Source organism: Anolis carolinensis, chromosome 4, assembly GCF_035594765.1.
Source record: "Anolis carolinensis isolate JA03-04 chromosome 4, rAnoCar3.1.pri, whole genome shotgun sequence".
NCBI lineage: Eukaryota > Metazoa > Chordata > Lepidosauria > Squamata > Dactyloidae > Anolis > Anolis carolinensis.
The window spans coordinates 18,505,779-18,525,261 of record NC_085844.1 but is presented as its reverse complement, the minus strand read 5'-3'; the positions used below and the strand labels follow the sequence as shown (position 1 = coordinate 18,525,261).

At 39.1% G+C, this 19,483-nt stretch overlaps 2 protein-coding genes across 6 annotated transcripts in view; one reads left to right on the top strand and one right to left on the bottom strand.

The window, feature by feature from the left end:
* Nucleotides 1–15,508, bottom strand: part of mrpl13 (mitochondrial ribosomal protein L13) — a 28,839-nt gene extending 13,331 nt beyond the window's left edge. Inside the window, exons 1-6 of the mRNA XM_003224824.4 lie at nt 15,383–15,508; nt 14,750–14,873; nt 10,524–10,617; nt 9,581–9,641; nt 1,578–1,664; nt 179–300 (exon numbers count right to left, since the gene is read on the bottom strand). Of these exons, the coding sequence (XP_003224872.1) occupies nt 179–300; nt 1,578–1,664; nt 9,581–9,641; nt 10,524–10,617; nt 14,750–14,873; nt 15,383–15,409 (515 nt within the window). The 5' untranslated portion in view covers nt 15,410–15,508. The remainder of the gene's footprint in view (nt 1–178; nt 301–1,577; nt 1,665–9,580; nt 9,642–10,523; nt 10,618–14,749; nt 14,874–15,382) is intronic.
* Nucleotides 15,427–19,483, top strand: part of mtbp (MDM2 binding protein) — a 36,819-nt gene continuing 32,762 nt past the window's right edge. For all 5 annotated transcript variants that reach the window (XM_062980058.1, XM_062980057.1, XM_062980059.1 and 2 more), the window contains exons 1-2: nt 15,427–15,655; nt 18,018–18,098. In XM_062980058.1, coding sequence (XP_062836128.1) covers nt 15,427–15,655; nt 18,018–18,098 — 310 coding nt within the window. The remainder of the gene's footprint in view (nt 15,656–18,017; nt 18,099–19,483) is intronic.

Genomic DNA, 19,483 nt, shown 5'->3' with positions numbered 1-19,483 from the left:
CACATGTAGGATAAGGCTCTCACATTATATGCATGGAGTACATACATCTTCATTCCATGCATCCAATGAAGTAGATTTAACTCTGTGCAACCAACTTCTTTCTCTCAGTCCCAAAGATCCTTTTGAACATCACACATGTAGTTATAAATACTCAGGCTTAAAGATTTTAGACACTTACGGAGTCCAAAGCCTTGGGAAAGCATCTATTTCCTCCTGGGTATATTCATCTAGCCTCTTGGGCACCTTGCGAGGTTGTTTAAGCTCCTCTACGAGATTCTTACGTATTTCTTCAGGGATTTCCTGAGGAGGCAATCACAGACTCCATGAGTCTTCATTCTAGCTTTCATGTGCACCACATGCTCCAACAGATTTGCTAAGAGTAGTAAAGAAACAATTCCAGAAATGCTGAAGTTATTAAAAAAAAGTTAAGAGGGGCATGTTTTCATAAAACATAAATTTACATATGTTTTTTTAAAAAAGAGGGAACATTTGTATCCTTGCAGAGGAGGAGAAAAACACAGCTGCCTGCATTCTCACAGTCCCTGGAGTATCCTAACAAGAACAGGTTGAAATGGGTCAAGTTGCTGCAACCGTTGTTGTGAGGATGGCAGCTGCCTCCTCCTTCTCTTCTTCTTGTTGGTGCAAGGTAAGATGGGAGTATCTTGGGACTTGCTGCCAGCAGTGCTATTGCTGTAAGTACTCTAGCTCCCCTCTGTTGAGTGCTTTTTCCATGCAGAAGGAGCAGCCATGCTACTAGCACTCTGCCAAGGGTTTGTGTGTGTCTGGCGTGATAGCAGTGATGATAGCCCTTCTATGAGCTGGGCTCAGGCTGCTCCTATCTCATGTCAAAACCTGAGGAATAGGAGGAGGAGGAGGAGGAGGAGGAGGAAAAGTAAATGAAGCAAGCAGTGGCCTCCATTCCTACGGTTGTTGCGATATACCAGCAATAAATGTTGCTAAGGGCCATGTTGCTGTCCTTTTCTTTGGTGCTGCTGATTTCTCCAGTTGGCAGTTATTACCTTAGTTAAACCTTCCCTGACCATGCTTGATCTGTGGCATCTCACTTTTTCTTACATTTTGATTTAAAGACCTGTCAATGGACTCAGTCCATCCGTCATTAATTTAATATGTTTAGCCCAAACATATAACTGGGTTAAGACCTATGTATGTTACCATGAAGCATACTCCACTCAGACAGTTTTTACATTTTGCAGACAGCTAAGTAGGTGCTTTGGCTATCATTGATCAAAATATCTAAATTTGGAGAGTGAAATAAAAAATTAATTTCCACAACTCTCTGATCACATCTGTCTTTCGTAGCAAAGGGGATTTTAATAAAAGTCCAGTGATATCTTAATGAACAAAACTAAAACTCAGGCTTGAGTAGCCTTCTCTGACAATGTCCACACTATGTGGGGATGATAGGACTTGTAGCCCAACTCATCTGGAGGGCCCAAATATGGGAAAGGCCTATTTCAGCAGAACCATAAACATACATAAAGAAATAGCATGAGATATATATAGAGAAATTTGAGATTAGTTGACAAGAAACAATACAATTTCAGCTACTAACTTACATCATCAGCAAAGAGGTGTAGCCGTTGCATCATGGTTCTTCTTAGTAAGGTTTTGGGAAGCATTCCATAAATAGCCAGTTTCACAATCTGAAAAATCAATATATAAATACATATCTGATCTGAACTACAGTAGATCATCAAAGGTTTTTGACATCCAGAGAAAATACATTTCTGGGCTGTACATGTGCTTTGAACCATGTTCTCAGTTCTACATCTTTCTCCAGAGCCACTGTGTTACACCTGGTTCTTTTATCAGCCCTTTCTGAAAACGCTGGGGATCATTTGAATGAAGCAAACAAATCTGGAACAAACCAGGAATTGTTTGTGTGAAAACATGGCAAGAATTTGGAACCAAATGGCTTCTGGGCTCTCTTTTCAATAACCTGACTCTTTTTCTAGAGTGGCCATGCAAATGCCTCTGTGAAGTTAAAAATGGCACGTGAAAGCCATAGTTCTGCCCTGTTGCTCTCAGGAATCAGCATTTAATGATGTGCTGCTATGGAATCCTGAAGGTTGCGTTTTCCCCCTACCATTGAGGGAAATCAGCTACTGGGGCCCGAGTCCATATAATGAAAAGTCATAGCTCAGGTACATTTTCATCCTGGGAATAACAGTTTAGAGCTGTGTTTGATTAACACTTTCCATTCATAATACAATCCTATACATATTAACTTGAAGCTGAATCCTTCTGTTCCCAAAGTGTCCTATTCCCAGGTAAAAATATGGTAATCAGGACCATAACCATAGAAATCTGAGTTAATTGGCCCTTCCACTATTTACACAGTTCAGTTCTCTAGTATCGCTAATGAATGTTACAGCACTGGAAAGAAAGAATAACACACTGAAATTAATTTTGTTTTAACACTTATTTTCATATATCAATCTATCTTTAGATTTAATTATGAATGTTCCAACTTAATTAAAAGAACTGTTGCATTGTCTTGCAGGAATTTTCATTTTGCCAACACATTTTTTACTGTTAGAAGTTTAATTTGTTTTTAAAACAGAAAGCTACTATATTTGTTTACAGATGCTTTTTTGTTTGTGTTAAATCTCAGATGTAAACCACACACAATGACAGTGCCTGTCAGTTTATAACTGACAGTTTACAAAGCCAATGGAGAAGAAAAATATGAGAGAAATGTAAAAGTCACATTTTCACTTCCAAATCTCAAGCTGTCATGTACCATTCTTCAAATATGGATGGGTTATGCTTGTATATACTTTAACAAAGAACTGCAGATAATGCTTTTCCTGATTGAAACAACATACCAAAACGACAGAAGACAAATGAATTATAGAAAGAGGCAGAGAGGAGCAATGTGATATACTCTATGCTGATTTTAGCAGAAGAAGAACCAGCTTGTTTTATTGGGAAAATTGGTTGGGAAAATTGCACAGATTGGGAATAGTTCTAACTCCACTAAAACTTGTAGCAAAACAGCTCAGGGTGTATCTATGGCACTTTACAACCTCTAAAATTAATGAAAACTTCAATGTTTGACGAAATTATTGGGCACTCTGGAAATAGCACACTGCGAGATCATTTCAGCTCTCTTAGTAATACAAACTCGTAAGTGCTGAAGCCAAGAAAAAAACAAGAGAGAGAGAGAGTACAAGAGGAAAAGAGAAAAACAAATATAGACATTTCTAGAGGTACTTAGAAACAGTAGATAAAGGGTTTTTGAGATTTACTGAGAAAAGAGGTCAGAACTCCAATTCCCAATAGTACCCACAATTATGAAAAAAAAAACCAGAATCATTAATGCTTCATCTAGTGGGCCATATGGTCCCAATCCACACTTTATCAGGAAATATTTAATACTTTCTGTATAAAAGGCACAGAGCAGCCACACATTTCCTTTCAATGCAAAGGAACCAAACAACAGGAAAATACCACTACTACATCCCTAACTGATCCAATAATGTTTCTTGGACTGTGAAACCAGGCAAAAGAAAGGGAGGAGTTGTTCCCAAATCCACAAGCATTGTGTGGGAGGCTGCCTGAATACATCCCTACCTTTTTAGCAATCAAGTCCACATATTTAGAGTATTGAAAAAGTGCTCCAAACTCCTGAGATGAGATTAGGATTCTCAACATTTAAAATTACAAATTTTGGTAACAAAAAGCGACCTCAATCTCTCACTTATATTTGTTCGATTCTTGGCTTGTATATAGGAATTAACAGCTGAGGAGCACGGAGAAGATGGGGAAATTCAGCTAGGGGAAGTTCAGATGAGAAAATCCTGGACAGCACACTGAGTATTCAGGCTGCCAATTGCCTATCCCCTCCCCCCCTATTAAAAAGTGCAGAAATGTGCAAACTCAAAAGCCAAAATGCAATATGCTAACATTAATCAGTCCTGGAAACAGTTGGACAAGCTCACTAGGAAGGAAGTAGTAAAAGCTGCCAGACAGCAATGAAGAAAAAGGAAATACATATTAGTTTTAAAATACTAATGCCATATTTCCTAGACTCAGACACAATCAACTGTAAGATGCACACTAATGTCAATACCACCAACAGAAATATGCACCTGTGATTCTAAGGCACACCCCATGTTTATAAACGTTCAAATGCGAAAAGTTTGTCTTAAAGAAATATAAAGGTAAAGATAAAGGTTTCCCCTGACGTTAAGTCCAGTTGTGTCCGACTCTGGGGGTTGGTGCTAATCTCCATTTCTAAGCCGAAGAGCCGGCGTTGTCTGTAGACACATCCAAGGTCATGTGGCCGGCATGACTGCATGAAGCGCCGTTACCTTCCCGCCGGAGCAGTACTTATTGATCCATTCACATTTGCATGTTTTCGAACTGCTAGGTTGGCAGGAGCTGGAGCTAACAGCGGGGGCTCACTTCGCTCCCTGGATTCAAACCTGCGACCTTTTGGTCTGCAAGTTCAGCAGTTCAGCGCTTTAACACACTGTGCCACTGGGGGCACTATATATTTAATATACCCCATTTTCCTTAAAGAAATAGGGTATATTAAATATACCCATATATCCCATAGCTTGAAAGTCAGTGAAGAAACTTACTAAGTCTTCCAAGGTAAATCTGGTGGACCTGACATTATTTAAGAAAACATTAGTAAAATGGTAGTTCAAGCACAGATCTATTCAAAAATCAAATAACATATAAGAGGAGAAAGGAGAAACATACGAGCAAAAGCTTGGCTTTAGTCCTATCAGGTATTAGAGAAGTCTAAAAAACATGTTGAAAGTGAGGGGTTTTTGTATGGAGAAATAATATTTAATCAGCAATAGGGAAGTAGTAACAGTGTGTTTGTCTCTTGTGTGTGTGCGCGCCTTCACGTTACCTGTCAATTTAGAGCAGGAAAGAGGTTAATTTAAAAAAATTAAACAAAGCTCTCAAATAATTGGGATTACAGTATAGGAAGAATGCTTAAATATATAGAGTTACAAGTAAAGGAGCAGGAGGAAAAATGAGGGAGGATTAGGCTAGTTTTCCACTTGTAAAAACTATACTAAACTAAATTTACTTGCATGCTAAGTTTGAGAGACCTTTTAACTGCCTTTTTCTGGATTTTGTCCACAAAACCATTTGATTCCTAAGGTGTATAATGGTATAGCCAGGTTTTCCAGAAGTCAACAATCTGAAATAGTAATTTTCCTATAATCCTCTACAATGGGAAATTGTTTGCAATGCAATCATTTACTTTATTATGCAAAGTCAACCAACAAAAAATTAGTGATAAAAACTGGATATTGGTTTGATTTTGAAAGGTTGTACTAGAAGGTTGATGTTGAAGATGGGAGCAACTGGAAGTCAATGTTAAACATTTTGAATGGTTATGTCAGATTACCCTACTCTGGATAGATGGCAAGAAAGGCTATCACATTTCATAAATGATTCACATGGAAATATGGATGTTTGATGGATGTGGAGATAGAGCTAAAAGGATTAAAACTTCAGAACTGGAAATGTAAAAAATATCCCAAATACCAATTTCTGGATTCAAGACCTTTAAAACTTATAACAAAAATAAATTTCAAACAATTTGGAAAGTTTTTTTAAAAAAATTACATTGAATTAAAAAATGTTTACACCGTTGCTGTGTGTCTTCAAGTCATTTCCGTCTTACGGCAGTCCTAAAGCAAGCCTATTATTGTCTCTTCTTGGCACGATCTGTTCACAGGGGATTTGCCTTTGCCTTCCTCTGTGGCTGAGAGAATATGACTTGCCTTAAGCCAAGGGAGGATTTGAATCCTGGTCCCAGTACTACTACTACTACTACTACTAATAATAATAATAATAATAAAACTTTATTTATACCCCGCCACCATCTCCCCAGCGGGGACTCGGGGCGGCTAACATGGGGGCATGCCCAAAGCAATACAATATAATAAAATATAAAACAGCATATTATAACATAATTAAAAGTAATACAATAGATAATAATAGACATCACATCAAGAAATCAAGAAACAGTAAAACAAGAGCAGGCCGCATGAACACAAAGATAAAACCCGGAGTGAGAGGGACAGAGGGGTACTCCAATGTGGACAGGGACATATGAGAGTGGGGCAGTTTAGAGGATAGATGTTCGGGGGGGGGAGTACCCTAGTACAATGCTCAATGTGTCCTGCTGTTTAAAGCAGAATCATAACACTGAATAAGTTAACATCCTATGAGCTCTTAGCCATCAGCATCAATATATTACCCAGAGGGAAAATATTTAGCAGCTTAAATCTGTTAACATGTTGGGTTATGCTGCCCTCCAGTGTTCAGTGGCCAATTTTCCCAAGAAAACTGAATACTAATTTGTCATGTGGGTCTAATTTAGGTGTTCTTTTAAAAAAGGAACTCTTAAATTTGACCTGTTAGCACAGGATGTATCTGCAAAATGTTACTGTGAACTGTATTCAGCATTATGGTGCTGCTATAAATCACAACAGACAAGAGGCTATACTTAGCAGCATATCACAGAACTAACCACATGGAGTATACAGCTCCACAAATCATAGAAATAATACAAGAATTTCTAAAGTTTTTATTGGGTACTGTAAGATTAAAATTGGATTTTTTTATAATACTGTAAATAATACATTTTTGCAACGAGTTTAGCATCAAATAATCTCACTGAGGTTGTCATATACTATTGTTTATATCACATTAATAAAAATTATGGTGAGAATCCTCAATCACATTCTACATTATATAACTTTATGTATACTTAAGATACGTGGCAGGGGTGGGAAGAAACAATTAGCAAATTGCAAAGATAGGTGACAGAACACCAGCAAAAATATACGGTGGCACATGAGATCCTACCAATGTGAACCAGTACTTCCTAGCTGTTGTCCCAATGAACGGTGACCCCAATGAGCAGCATGCCCATCTGTCACTCTGCTACCTCCCATATGTAATAATGTAACATCAGTCCTTTGCTGCATATGGCCAATATGGATCTGAACAATTCTAGTTCTCACAGGCTCAAGTCCACATATGAAGATTTACGTTCCATAGGATAGGGCCTAAATTACCTACTGATAAAGAAATGTCATATACAGTATAGTAGGGCTGGTCAACTGCCAAGAATATAGGAACCATTTTTTGTTTCTTTGGCAAGATAAATTGCTTCAAAGTGAGTTAAAATTGTCCAAAAACAAAATGGAAATAACATCTGGTGTCGATGTCTGGGCTTCTTTTTTTTTTTTTGGCTTTGTTTTGTTATTTTCGGCAGAATTGTATTTTAACTATCTAACATTCCCAGACATGGCAATTTCTGACAGCTCCCACATTAAAAGTTGTATGAGATTCAGAGGACCATTGAGTCCCTTTGGGGAGAGAGGGCGCGTTAAAAATAAACTGTTGTTGTTGTTGCTGTTACTAGAAGGTTGTTTTTTTTATTTTAAACCAATACATGAAGCCTGTGGGTTACAGTTTTTTGACTACTGTTACTCTGTGTAAATGATATTTCAATGTACAGTATTAGAAATGAACATGGTGAAATGATCAGAACCGAATCCTTGTTTAGGAGATTTATGGACACTCTTAATTTAAATAATGCCCCCTTATCCTTCCTTAGAAAGCTTATGTATATATCAGACTTGTAGCATCAAATCTTTTTGACAAGTGCGCTGCAAATCAAAATGTTACTCAGTGCAAATGGAAATGATGCATTGTACATTTACATGTCTGTACGTTACGGTATGACTGTGTTTTAGTCTACTGAGTCAGGAAGGAGGCAGCAAAGAGCGGGTAAGAGGGCATGCTTGAATATGTCAAAGCAAGGCTAAAAAACCCTGGGTCCTATCCAATGGTGACAGAGCCAGAAGAAGTACAAATCCTTGCTATTTCTTTTTCTTCCTTCCTAAGTTCTTAGTTTATGATGATTGATAGCAAATTCAAGTAATAGTGGCTAATGAGCCAAGTTAATATTTGAAGATCTTTGAGTTTAGATGGCACAGGAGAAACATGTCAACCATAACCACGAAAGCTTAGAGTATTTTGTTAAAGATATTATGGAAGGAAGGAGAAGCAGTTTGACCATGGTGTTTGGGCATACAGAGCAGTATGAGGTACAAGGAACTGAGGCTGAAACTATGACTGCTACTGAGCTTTAACAGAACAAAAAGAACACAAAGGGCTGGGAGAAGGAGATGAAAAAGACTGGCTGGTCTGGTGCACAGACTAGTAGCTATAAATGAGGACTAGAACACTGAGATTGAGGGAAAGCAGAACACAGAATCAATGCAGATAACTGAAAGGACTACTACAGTCATAAGCAGGAAAGATGGATGCAGAATTTTGAATTGCTGGAAAAAAATGGGGGAAAATATGAAGACAAAAAGTGACACATGACAACCAGAGAGAAGACAGAGGTTAAAGATAACATGAGGGTATTTCCGCACAGTGACAGGATTAACTTACTGGATATTGATTAATGGCATAACTGGCAAGCATCTCTTATTCTTAGTTAACAACATGCCCCCTCCAAAAATAAAGAAGGGGAAAAAAACTGAAGAAAGGGCAATAGAGATGCATGGTTGTCACCATTCATAATGTTCAGAAGAACAGAAGAATCATAAAGTTGAAATAGACCAAAAGTGTTATGTAATCGACACACCAGCAATACAGGAAACAGAATCAAAGCATTCTCGATAGATGATAATCAAGTCTTTATTTAAAAACCTCTAGCGGAGACTCCATGAGACCCCAAGGCAGCACAGTCCACTGTCAAACAGCTATTACTGTCAGGAAGATTTTTCTAATGTTTAGGTGAAATCACTTATCCAGCAGTTTGAACCCATTGCTTAGACCAGTCCTCTAATCTCTAGAACAGCAGAAAACAAGCTTGCTCCCTCCTCAATATGATATTATTTCAAATATGACTATCATTTCCCTCTTAGCCTTCCCTTTTCCAAGCTAAACACACTAAGCCATTCCTCACAGGGCTTGGCTTCTAGAACTTTTACCATTTTGGTCACCCTTCTATGGTCACGTTCCAGCCTGTCAGTATCTGTTTTGAACTGTGGTGCCCAGAACTGGACATGGTATTCAGGTGAGGTCTGACCAAAGCACAATAGAATGTGACTATTATTTTCATTTATCTCTAAACACTATACTTTTTCTACTGATGCAGTCTACAATAAAATTGGCTTTCAAAGCTGCCACAACACATTGTTGACTCATATTCGCGTTGTGGTCTACCAAGCTATTAAGAATTATATGGAATGGCTGTCATAGGTAGAACCTGATAATTGCTCAATGTAGAAAGCAAGTGATGAAAAAAAAATTTTTTTTTAAATGTGCCTTTGAGATGGCAGCACATGCTGAGATGGTTAGGTCAGGTCCTTTGTTTATACTAGGTCAGACATGGGATTTTTGGAAGTTGAAGTCCAAAATACCTGGAGGGCCAGAAGTTTGTCTATGCCTATCTAGGTGGTCAATGAAGCATATATGCAGGATGACTCACAATAAAAGCCAAGATAACCTACAGACATACAGTATACACAGAAAGCAGAGAAGGGTGGTGACTTACTGCTGTTGGATCCTTTCTATGCAACTGAGCTGCTGTCACTTGTAGGAAACCACCAGGATATCTTTAATACAAAATGACAAAAACACACAAACTAAGCATTCTTGTATTACAGGATAAAAAAAAGAAGAATCATGCCATCTAATGTAAATGTGAGGATATAAAACATATTTTATACCAAAGTAAAATATCAATGTTTAGATATTTAAAAGAGAAACATGTTTAAAATATTATTAAATAGGAACATGAAAGCTTGGGAACCTGTCCAAAGTGAACTGATACACATTTTAAAAATCTGGGGCTATAATAGCTTGTATTTCAATAGTTTTTCTTGTTAATTTTTGACTTTTAAAATTACTTGAATGTTTTTGTTAACACTAAATACTTGCTTTCCTTTTTTTTTTGGAAATATTATTTTACATTTTAAACACTGAATGCATAATTCAGCATTATGTCCTTTGATTTACTGGCATAAGTTTGACCACTTTCTATGCTTAGGCGAGAACAACAGTATTAGATAATACTGTATTGAGATAAGAATAGTAACCCCCGTTTGGATTCAAGTATCAATACAATTTTACATTTCAGATACGAAAGTGTAATATAAGCACAAATCAGTGGTTACTGAGTGACTGGTAATCCCATTTCAGCAAGGTACCAGGTGGAACTGGCCCATAATGTCATGCAAAACCGTTATGTGGAGGGATGGATACTAAATATATAGACCTCTCATTTTGGGCAATGGTGGGAAGCTGGGGGGTAAACTGCCTCTTGAAAAGCATTCACTAAACCTGGGGAGAGATTTAAGTGGAAGTAAACATGTTTGTTATTCTTTGGATAATGCTGTTTTCTTGATTATAACCATATTTTCAATGTCCTCAAATTATTCCCCAATACTAATATACATTTGTTAATGTGTTTATTACAATTGCTATCAAACACTTACCCTGTATGTGATGAATACACCTTCTGCTCCCATTTGTTGCCAGAAAATGCAATATGTCTTGTGTTTATTATGACAACATGGTCTCCAAGGTCACCTAGTAAATTCAAATAGGCAATTAATAGCATCAGTAATCAAAAGATATCCAGTGTACAGAACAATATAATTAGAAACTGCTAAAAGAAAATTATGTATCATAAATAACTTGACCTTTTAAAAAAAATCCATTACTAGTACAGTGGCTTGTAAGCAACGCTTCTATTACTAAAGATCTGCAAAAGGCAAGCATAGGCAACTCCACATGGTATCTGACTCCAATTCTCATCAGCCCTTGCCAGGACCACCAATAATAAAGATTGATGGGAACTAAACAACATCTTGAGGGCTCCTGTTTACCCATTCATGTTTTTTAAGGAACCTGAAGATAGAAATGAATGATAAATGATAGAAAAAGAGAATTTTGATTTTGAAATTTGAAAAGCCAACGCTGGGAGCCACAGCAGCCATTCCTTGGGATCAGGGGCTTTTTCAGAAGATATATATACACTCTGCTTGCCAGCTACAGAAGCAGGCAAAACATCAGGAGAGAAGGCTGCTAGAACATGCCCATACACTCCGAAAAACTCACAGCAACTCAATTTGAATTTTGTTTCAGTTACTATCAATGCCACAGCTAACACATGCCAAATCTATTCAATTTATAAGCAACACCAGGATATTGAGTACATCAATCTGTGTTACAAGTAGCTGAGATTCTTACAATGAAAGCAGGTTAGAGAAGTTTTTGTTTTATCTAATCTCTTCACAACCTGGTTCTTAAATTCTCAAGCAACAGAGTACACTGAGGTTTACTTAACACATACTAATTATTAGGCTTGATCGATCCACGAAAAATTTGATTCTAAACTCGTTGCAAAAGTAGAGGGGGGCAGTGTTTCGTTTTTGAAGGTATTTCTGAATTTTGCCCCCAAAAAATTTCGAAATTAACGAAAATTCGTTATTTTCTAAATTAATTCGTTAATGGCGGACGCGCATGCGCAATTCCCAAAAACAGCACAGAGGGAGAGGACTTTACAGGACTCTCCCACCCTCATTTTTTGAGTGATCTTCTTCCAACTTGGTACAGTGGTAGAACACATTTAACACTGATAGCTCACCAAAATTTGGAACGTTTCCCTTATCCTCTGATTTTTGGTGAATTTTCATAGCTTTTATAATAAACCATTTTTTAATAATTGCAGAAATCTGTTCCTGGTTTGAAAGTCTTATTTCCTGTTAAATTGGGTTGTCTTTACTGTGAAAGTCATTGTTCTACTTCAGAAACTTTGTTTTTGTGGCTGAAACTTTGTTAAATTGGTGTGTGTGTGATATATACTGTGTATATATATATAGTCCCTGCATATGTGTGTGTGTGTTTGTGTGTGTGTGTGTATAGGTAAAGGTAAAGGTATCCCTTGACGTTAAGTTCAGTCATGTCTGACTCTGGGGGTTGGTGCTCATCTCCATTTCTAAGCCCAAGAGCCAGTGTTGTCCATAGACACCTCCAAGGTCATGTGGCCGGCATGACTACATGGAGTGCCATTACCTTCCCGCCAGAGCGGTACCTATTGATCTACTCACATTGGCATGTTTTCAAGCTGCTAGGTTGGCAGAAGCTGGAGCTAACAGCGGGCACTCACTCTGCTCCCGGGATTTGAACCTGGGACCTTTCGGTCTGCAAGTTCAGCAGCTCAGTGCTTTAACACACTTCGCCATCGGGGCTCATGTATATATAATATACATACACATACACACAATGTGGAGAATATGTGGAAAGGTAGATAGATAGATAAGTTGGGAGCCACAGCGAAGGCACCTTCCTGGGAGCAAGGTCTAATAATAATAATAATAATAATAATAATAATAATAATAATAATAATAAAAAATCCCTTACAATATCCAAGATGGGTACCATTATTGGCAGAGAAAGCCAAGCTGTAGAAGTTGAAATCCAATCATTTATCCTCCCTATAGAATCAATTTTATATGCATTTTTAGCTACAGAAAAGCTAAAATCAGGACAGTAAAAGAACAACACCCAGAAAATGGGAATTCCAGACAGGAAACAATCAGGGCCAGCTAATACCTCCCAACAAAGGATTCCCCCAGGTAGGAAGCAGCCAGGCTTTGAAGCTGCAAGGCTATTCAATGCTAATCAAGGTGACCAATTGCAACATTCACACTTGCCTCCCACAGACAAGAGTTCTTTCTCCCACCCTGGACCTTCCACAGATATATAAACCCCACTTGCCTAGCTTCGCACAGACATCAAAACCTCACCGCCGGGCCCCTCTCTGTCTCTCTCGGTCTCTCCATTCCCGGCTCCATCCGCCGCCTTCCCGCCTCACAGAGAGACACCAGGCCTGAGCTGAGGCGAGGCGGCGGCGGCCATTTCCCCCCTCCGTCTTCCTCCTCCTCCTCGGCCTCCTTCCCCCTCGCCCCCTCCCATTGGCTGAGCCCGTGACGCCCCTTTTGCTGAGGGGCAAAAGGAAAGGGCCTGAATGGTGGGAGTTTGGGTGATTTGCAAAAGCTGTTTTTTCCTAACGAAAAAAACGACATAACGAAAAACGGCCTCTCGCGATTCGAAACCGCAATATCCAGACGTGTGGACATTCAAGGTCGTATATTGCTTCAAAACAAACGAAAATAACGAATTAATAACGGGTAACGGGGAAATCGAATTATTTGAGCAAGCCTACTAATTATGTATCACTGTATGGTAAATCTTTGTAGCCATAAGTTACAAACAGCTTAAAGGTACACAACAATAAATATAGTAACAACAAATGTGCTCTTAAAGTATAAACATGCACTGAAAGTTCATTTAAGCATACAACTCATGAACTGAATGGAGTGTTATCTCACAAAAATGGCTGTAAATAATTACTAATCAAGTTGTGAGATTTAGTTTCTCTGATATCCAGAGACACAGGCCAAAGGTAGGTATTCTGATCAGATGGGTGGGATGGAGGAGCAGAACCAAGCACTGAAGAGAAGGCTGAGAGAAGACATGATGGCCATGTATAAATATGTGAAATGATGTCATAAGGAAGAGGGAGCAGACTTTTTTTTCTGCTGCCCAGGAAATAAGGACTCAAAGCAATGCCTTCTAATTACAGGAAAAGAGATACCACCTGAACATTAGGAAGAACTTCCTGACCACAAGAACTGTTCAAGAGTGGAACTCTCTGCCTCAGAGTGTGGTGGGAGCTCCTTCCAGCAGAAGCTGGATGGCCATCTGTTGGGGATGCTTTGATTGTGCTTTTCCTGCATGACATGGGCTTGGACGAGATGGCCTGTGCAGTCTCTTCCAACACTGTTGATTCTAGCCCTTAGTCATTGGAGAGAGACAACATAGGAAAGGACGTACACTCAGACTTTTTGAGAATAAGGGAAATGAAGAGATATCAGTCCCTTCTATACCTTGTAGAGTTGTAAATCAATTCATTCTAGAGTTGTAAATAAATTTATTAATTCATTTATTAATGAAATACCTTTGTTGAAGAAGGACATTTTCAAAAAGTATATGATTTAAATCAATAATTTGAGGGAGGTGTGCTAATTTAAATTCTCTGGGGGTTATGTGCTGGGATATGGATGCCAACACTTGACACCATTGGTATCTGCAGTACATGAGACCAGAACCAAAAGAAAGAAAGCTCACCCCTTCTCCTGCTTTCAGTCCCGACAATCAGTGTGCTGGGAAAGAAGATCTGACCATTTATCAGTGGGTTTTCAAATACAGTAGTCTCACTTATCCAGCATAAACAGGCCGGCAGAACGGTGGATAAGTGAATATGTTGGATAATAAGAAGGGATTAAGGAAAAGCCTATTAAACATCAAATTAGGTTATGATTTTACAAATTAAGCACCAAAACATCATGTTACACTATAAATTTGACAGAAAAAGTAGTTCAATACATGGTAACGTTACGTAGTAATTACTGTAGTTACGAGTTTAGCACCAAAATATCACAATGTATTGAAAACATTGACTACAAAAACATTGACTACTAAAAGGCAGACAGTGTTGGATAATCCAGGACATTGGATAAGCGAATGTTGGATAAATGAGACTCTACTGTAAGACCAAGCGTCACCTCTGGCTCTAGGGCTCCAGGTTGTCTACCTATACATTTCTAAGCATGAAAATAAGTCCATCCTGATACAGAAAACTTATTCCACTCACTCAGAGCATGGAACACAGGCTTATGTTTCCCTTCAAGTCTGATGGCAGTGATGGCTGCAATCTTTCCTGGTGGTTGCATCTTGGCGTCTAAAAGGAACCAGGACCGAGCAAATGTGGCCCATTGCTTCAAAAAGAAAGCAGAAAAGTAGTAGTTACGGTTATATGTAGAAGCAGATGTCCTTAACAGTTTTTTTTCGTGTCAGGAGCGACTTGAGAAACTGCAAGTCGCTTCTGGTGTGAGAGAATTGGCAGTCTGCAAAGATGTTACCCAGGGGTCGCCCGGGTTTTTTTATGTTTTTACCATCCTTGTGGGAGGCTTCTCTCATGTCCCTGCATGGAGCTGGAGCTGAGAGATGGAGCTCATCCACGCTCTCCCCGGGTTGGATTTGAACCTGGCAGCCTTTCAGGTCAGCAACCCAACCTTCAAGTCACAAGGCATCAACCCACTACGCCACCGGAGGCTCCTCCTTAACACAGTAAAACAGGCCATCACAACAAACCAGTACTTTGGGCCTTGTGAATGAATAAAATCCGTTTTGAACTGAGAGACCCCCCATCCACATTGACAATTAAAAGCGGTTTTAAGTGGCGGAAAGACAACAACCCCCGAGGAGGAATAAAAAGCGCTCTCACCTGAGCGGCCTTGGTGTAGCTCGCCATGAAAGACGAAAGCTTTGATGGGCTCCTCCTCTTCCGGAAGCGGAAAGGCGCCTCAGAGTACGCGAGGGCGGGGCTTGAGGCCTAGTCGCGGCGTCGTCAGCGGCAGCGCGGGAATTTCGAAGGGCGGGCCCGGAAAAGCAGGATTCGCCGCCTCGCTGTGCGCCATGGACCGGTACCTTCTCCTCCTGAGCTGGGCGGGAAGGAGGGGCCTAGAAGGGAACCAAGGAGGAAGAGAAGGCGCCTCAGGTGAGGAGCAGCAGCCCCCAGGTCGCCAAGGACAACAAGGCCATGTTTTTGTTCATGCACATATATATGCACATATGCATATACGTACATATACATATTCATCTGGAGCCCCCGGTGGCGCAGCGTGTTAAAGCGCTGAGCTGCTGAATTTGCGGACGCAAAGGTCTCAGGTTTGAATCAGGGGAGCGGGTTGAGCTCCCGTTGTTAGCCCCAGTTTATGCCAACCTAGCATGCAAATCTGAGTAGATCAATATGTATGGCGCTCCATGCAGTCATGCCGGCCACAAGACCTTGGAGGTGTCTACGGACAACACCGGCTCTTCACCTTAGAAATGGAGATAAGCATCAACCACCAGAGTCGGACACAACTGGACTTAAATGTCAGGGGGAAAAACTTTACCTTTACTTTACATATCCATTTACTTTACATATCCATATACACATATACGCACAGGCACACAAATGCAGATATATACTTATACAGTAGAGTCTCACTTATCCAACATTCGCTTATCCAACGTTCTGGATTATCCAACGCATTTTTGTAGTCAATGTTTTCAATACATCATGATATTTTGGTGCTAAATTTGTAAATACAGTCATTACTATGTAGCATTACTGCCTATTGAACTACTTTTTCTGTCAAATTTGTTGTATAACATGATGTTTTGGTGCTTAATTTGTAAAATCATGACTTAATTTGATGTTTAATAGGCTTCTCCTTAATCTCTCCTTATTATCCAACATATTCACTTATCCAACGTTCTGCCGGCCTGTTTATGTTGGATGAGTGAGACTCTACTGTATCTTTATAGACACATACAGAATGTATATAGACAAATAGACACATATACTAGGTACATAGACATATATATATATATATATATACACACACACACATACACACACACACACACACATAAATACATATAGACATATATGATATATATAGGCAGGCTTGTATTCACACAATTATAGACACACACACACATCTATTGTATGATGCATACAGGCAGATCTATATGTATTCACACAAATACATACAGACATATATACAAACCACCCCAGGTTGCAAACTAGATAGGTTCTGTAGGTTTTTATTAAGTTGAATGCATCATCATCATCATTATCATTATTACTATTATTACGTTTATTTATATCCTGCTTTTTCTCTCTGTATGGAGACTCCAAGTGGCTCACAATTGAAAGCATTACAAATTTGTTTGGAAGTCAAATAGGTACATTTTAAAGTGTCACCAGCTGTGTGTGTGTGTGTTGGATAGCATAGAGAAAGGTTAACACCCCTATTGAGTTTGTTTTGCTGTCTGTGCCTCTATTTGTTTTGCTGTCTGTACCTCACTAAAGTGATCTAAAACAGAGAAATCTGTCAATTTCCATCCCACTTTTAGCAATTTCTAGGCAAAATTGAGGGGCTCTGGAGTCGATTTTTCCCTGACTCCAAAAACCACAATTTCTGTACACTTTCGAAACTTAGTCCATGGAACCCATGGAAGTTCATTGTTTGATGGGTTGCATTGTTTGATGGGCTCCGTGGGACTCCATCTTTGAAATATCTTTTAAATGTTTAGAAACAGGGGGGACCCAGTGTATGAGGAAGTCCTTAACCTTCTCTGCTAAACTTCACTGGTGCCTCCCCAAACTACAGCTCCCAAGATTCCATAACATTGAGATGTCAAACTATAGATGCACCCTTCCTCTCCCTCATCCCACTTTATTAATAAATCTGAAAAAAACAGAACCCATAATTATAAAGTGATAGAGTAAAAGAGGGTTAATCGTAATCGTGGTTACTAATTAAATGGTAAAGGATAGCGTGACTCTGGCATAATTCATCTACGCTGTATGGTCTTGAGCATCCTATCTCATTGGTAAAATATCAGCAAAGATAGCATTTCTGATTTCCTAACCATGGTTTGGCAATCTGGTGTCATATGTTCCATTTTCCGACATGTATTATCTCCCTTGTTTGGATTTGGTTTAACCAGGTCTGTATCAGTGTCAATTACCTTTAGTGGTAACCAAGATGGCTCTTGTAACCAGTATCTGAAAAACTGTGAAAGCCAGGCTTCTAATTTCAAGTCCATCATGGTTAGTACTGTGTTAATGTTACAACCAGTGCACCATGTTCAAAACAAACTGAAATAGGACTGAATTTGCACTGGTGGTAACCAGTTTCAGAACCAATGTATACTACACAGCACTGCTTTGTCTGCACTGGCTTATGACTGAGCACCACAGACAAGATGGCATTTAAGATTAGACTTCACAAGTTTTTGTACATAAGATTGTTTAAGTGCATTGCATGCTTTAAAAAACCTTTGCTCAACCTTGTGTTTTGCAGGCTTAACAGCAGAAAACATTTATAACTTGCTGGAGAGAAATTGTACTCCCTCTGTGAATGCAAAACTTGAAGATTTCCCAGGTAAACAAAAGATAAATATTAATACATGCCTATTTCCAGACAGTGTCAATTCAGCAACATCATATATTTCCAAATTTTTGCTGCTTGTCCTAGATTATTAGCAGTCCAGCTTCAGATCTGTGTGTTGGGAGAGAAATGCTGTTGGATTTTTGGATCTTTCAGTTTTTTTTTTAGTGTTTTTGAGTATGGTTTCCTTCTGGTTAGATTATTACTCTGAGATTCTTCTCTGGTGGTTCTAGTTGTGGTTGGTCGGTCACTTCCAGAAAATGATGCTGTTGTTTTGTTGCTCTGTTCTTTGGCAGATTCTCCAGATTCTTGTATTATGCTCATCAGGTTATGTAGGGATAGATGTAGATATGTTATAAAAATGAGGATGACATTCAGCTCTCCCCAATCATTTCTTTTCATCTGTTACTTGTGATATATATGATTTTAACCAGTTATTGGCCAAGATGATTGAGTGGATGGGGGCAGATGGGAGTCAATCCTAGCTGTTTGTGCAAGATGGTTTATCCATCTGGTTGATACATGGTCAAGCTCTTTTGAAGAGAATCCCACTCTTAAGAATGAGGTCTGTAGTTAGTAGATACTTTTGGATTCACCATTATCAGTGGAAACACTAGTTTCAGCAACTTGGATCTTACTGTAGTGTAATACTCATAATTGAAGAACCTAAACTTGTTCACAGATCCGTTTTAGCTGTTTTCCTTCGGCTTCTCCAGATGGCTCAGCTGCCTTTTTTTTCCGCCCAAAACGGCCCATGTGGCTCCCGGGCATGGCTTCTTCCCTTCTATTCGATAGCTTCCTTAACCCCATTCCTCAAACCCAGACTCCTTTGAAAGGAAGAAGAAAAAGGAACCCAGGAACGGAAAGGGGAACCTCATAAGTTCCCCATTCCCACCAGTGGGTCGGATCTTCCCGGATCTTTCGGCTGCCTAGCCGAAAACAGATACAGTGTTCCCTCACTACTTCACAGTTCACTTTTTGTGGATTCGCTGTTTCGCGGTTTTTCAATAAACTCTAAAAGACTATTATAAATCATAAAAAATTGCAATTTACAGCCTAAGGAAGGTTGGAAGGAGAAGCCAAAGGGAGAGAAAAGGAGCCCAGGTGGCAATGGGAGGAGAAGGAAATGATTTATCAATGCACGATTAGTTGATAAAGAGTTAAAACAGTGTATAACTGCTAAAATAATGTATGAATATTAAAATAAATATAGTGTCCCTACTTCACGGATTTTCACTTATTGCAGGTGGTCCTGGAACCTAATCCCAGCAATAAGTGAGGGAACACTGTATTTCCATTAGCCAATTTTCAGAAGTCTCCAGAAAACGGATATGGGTACCCAACAAAATTTGGATACCAAAAACAGATTACTCTTCATG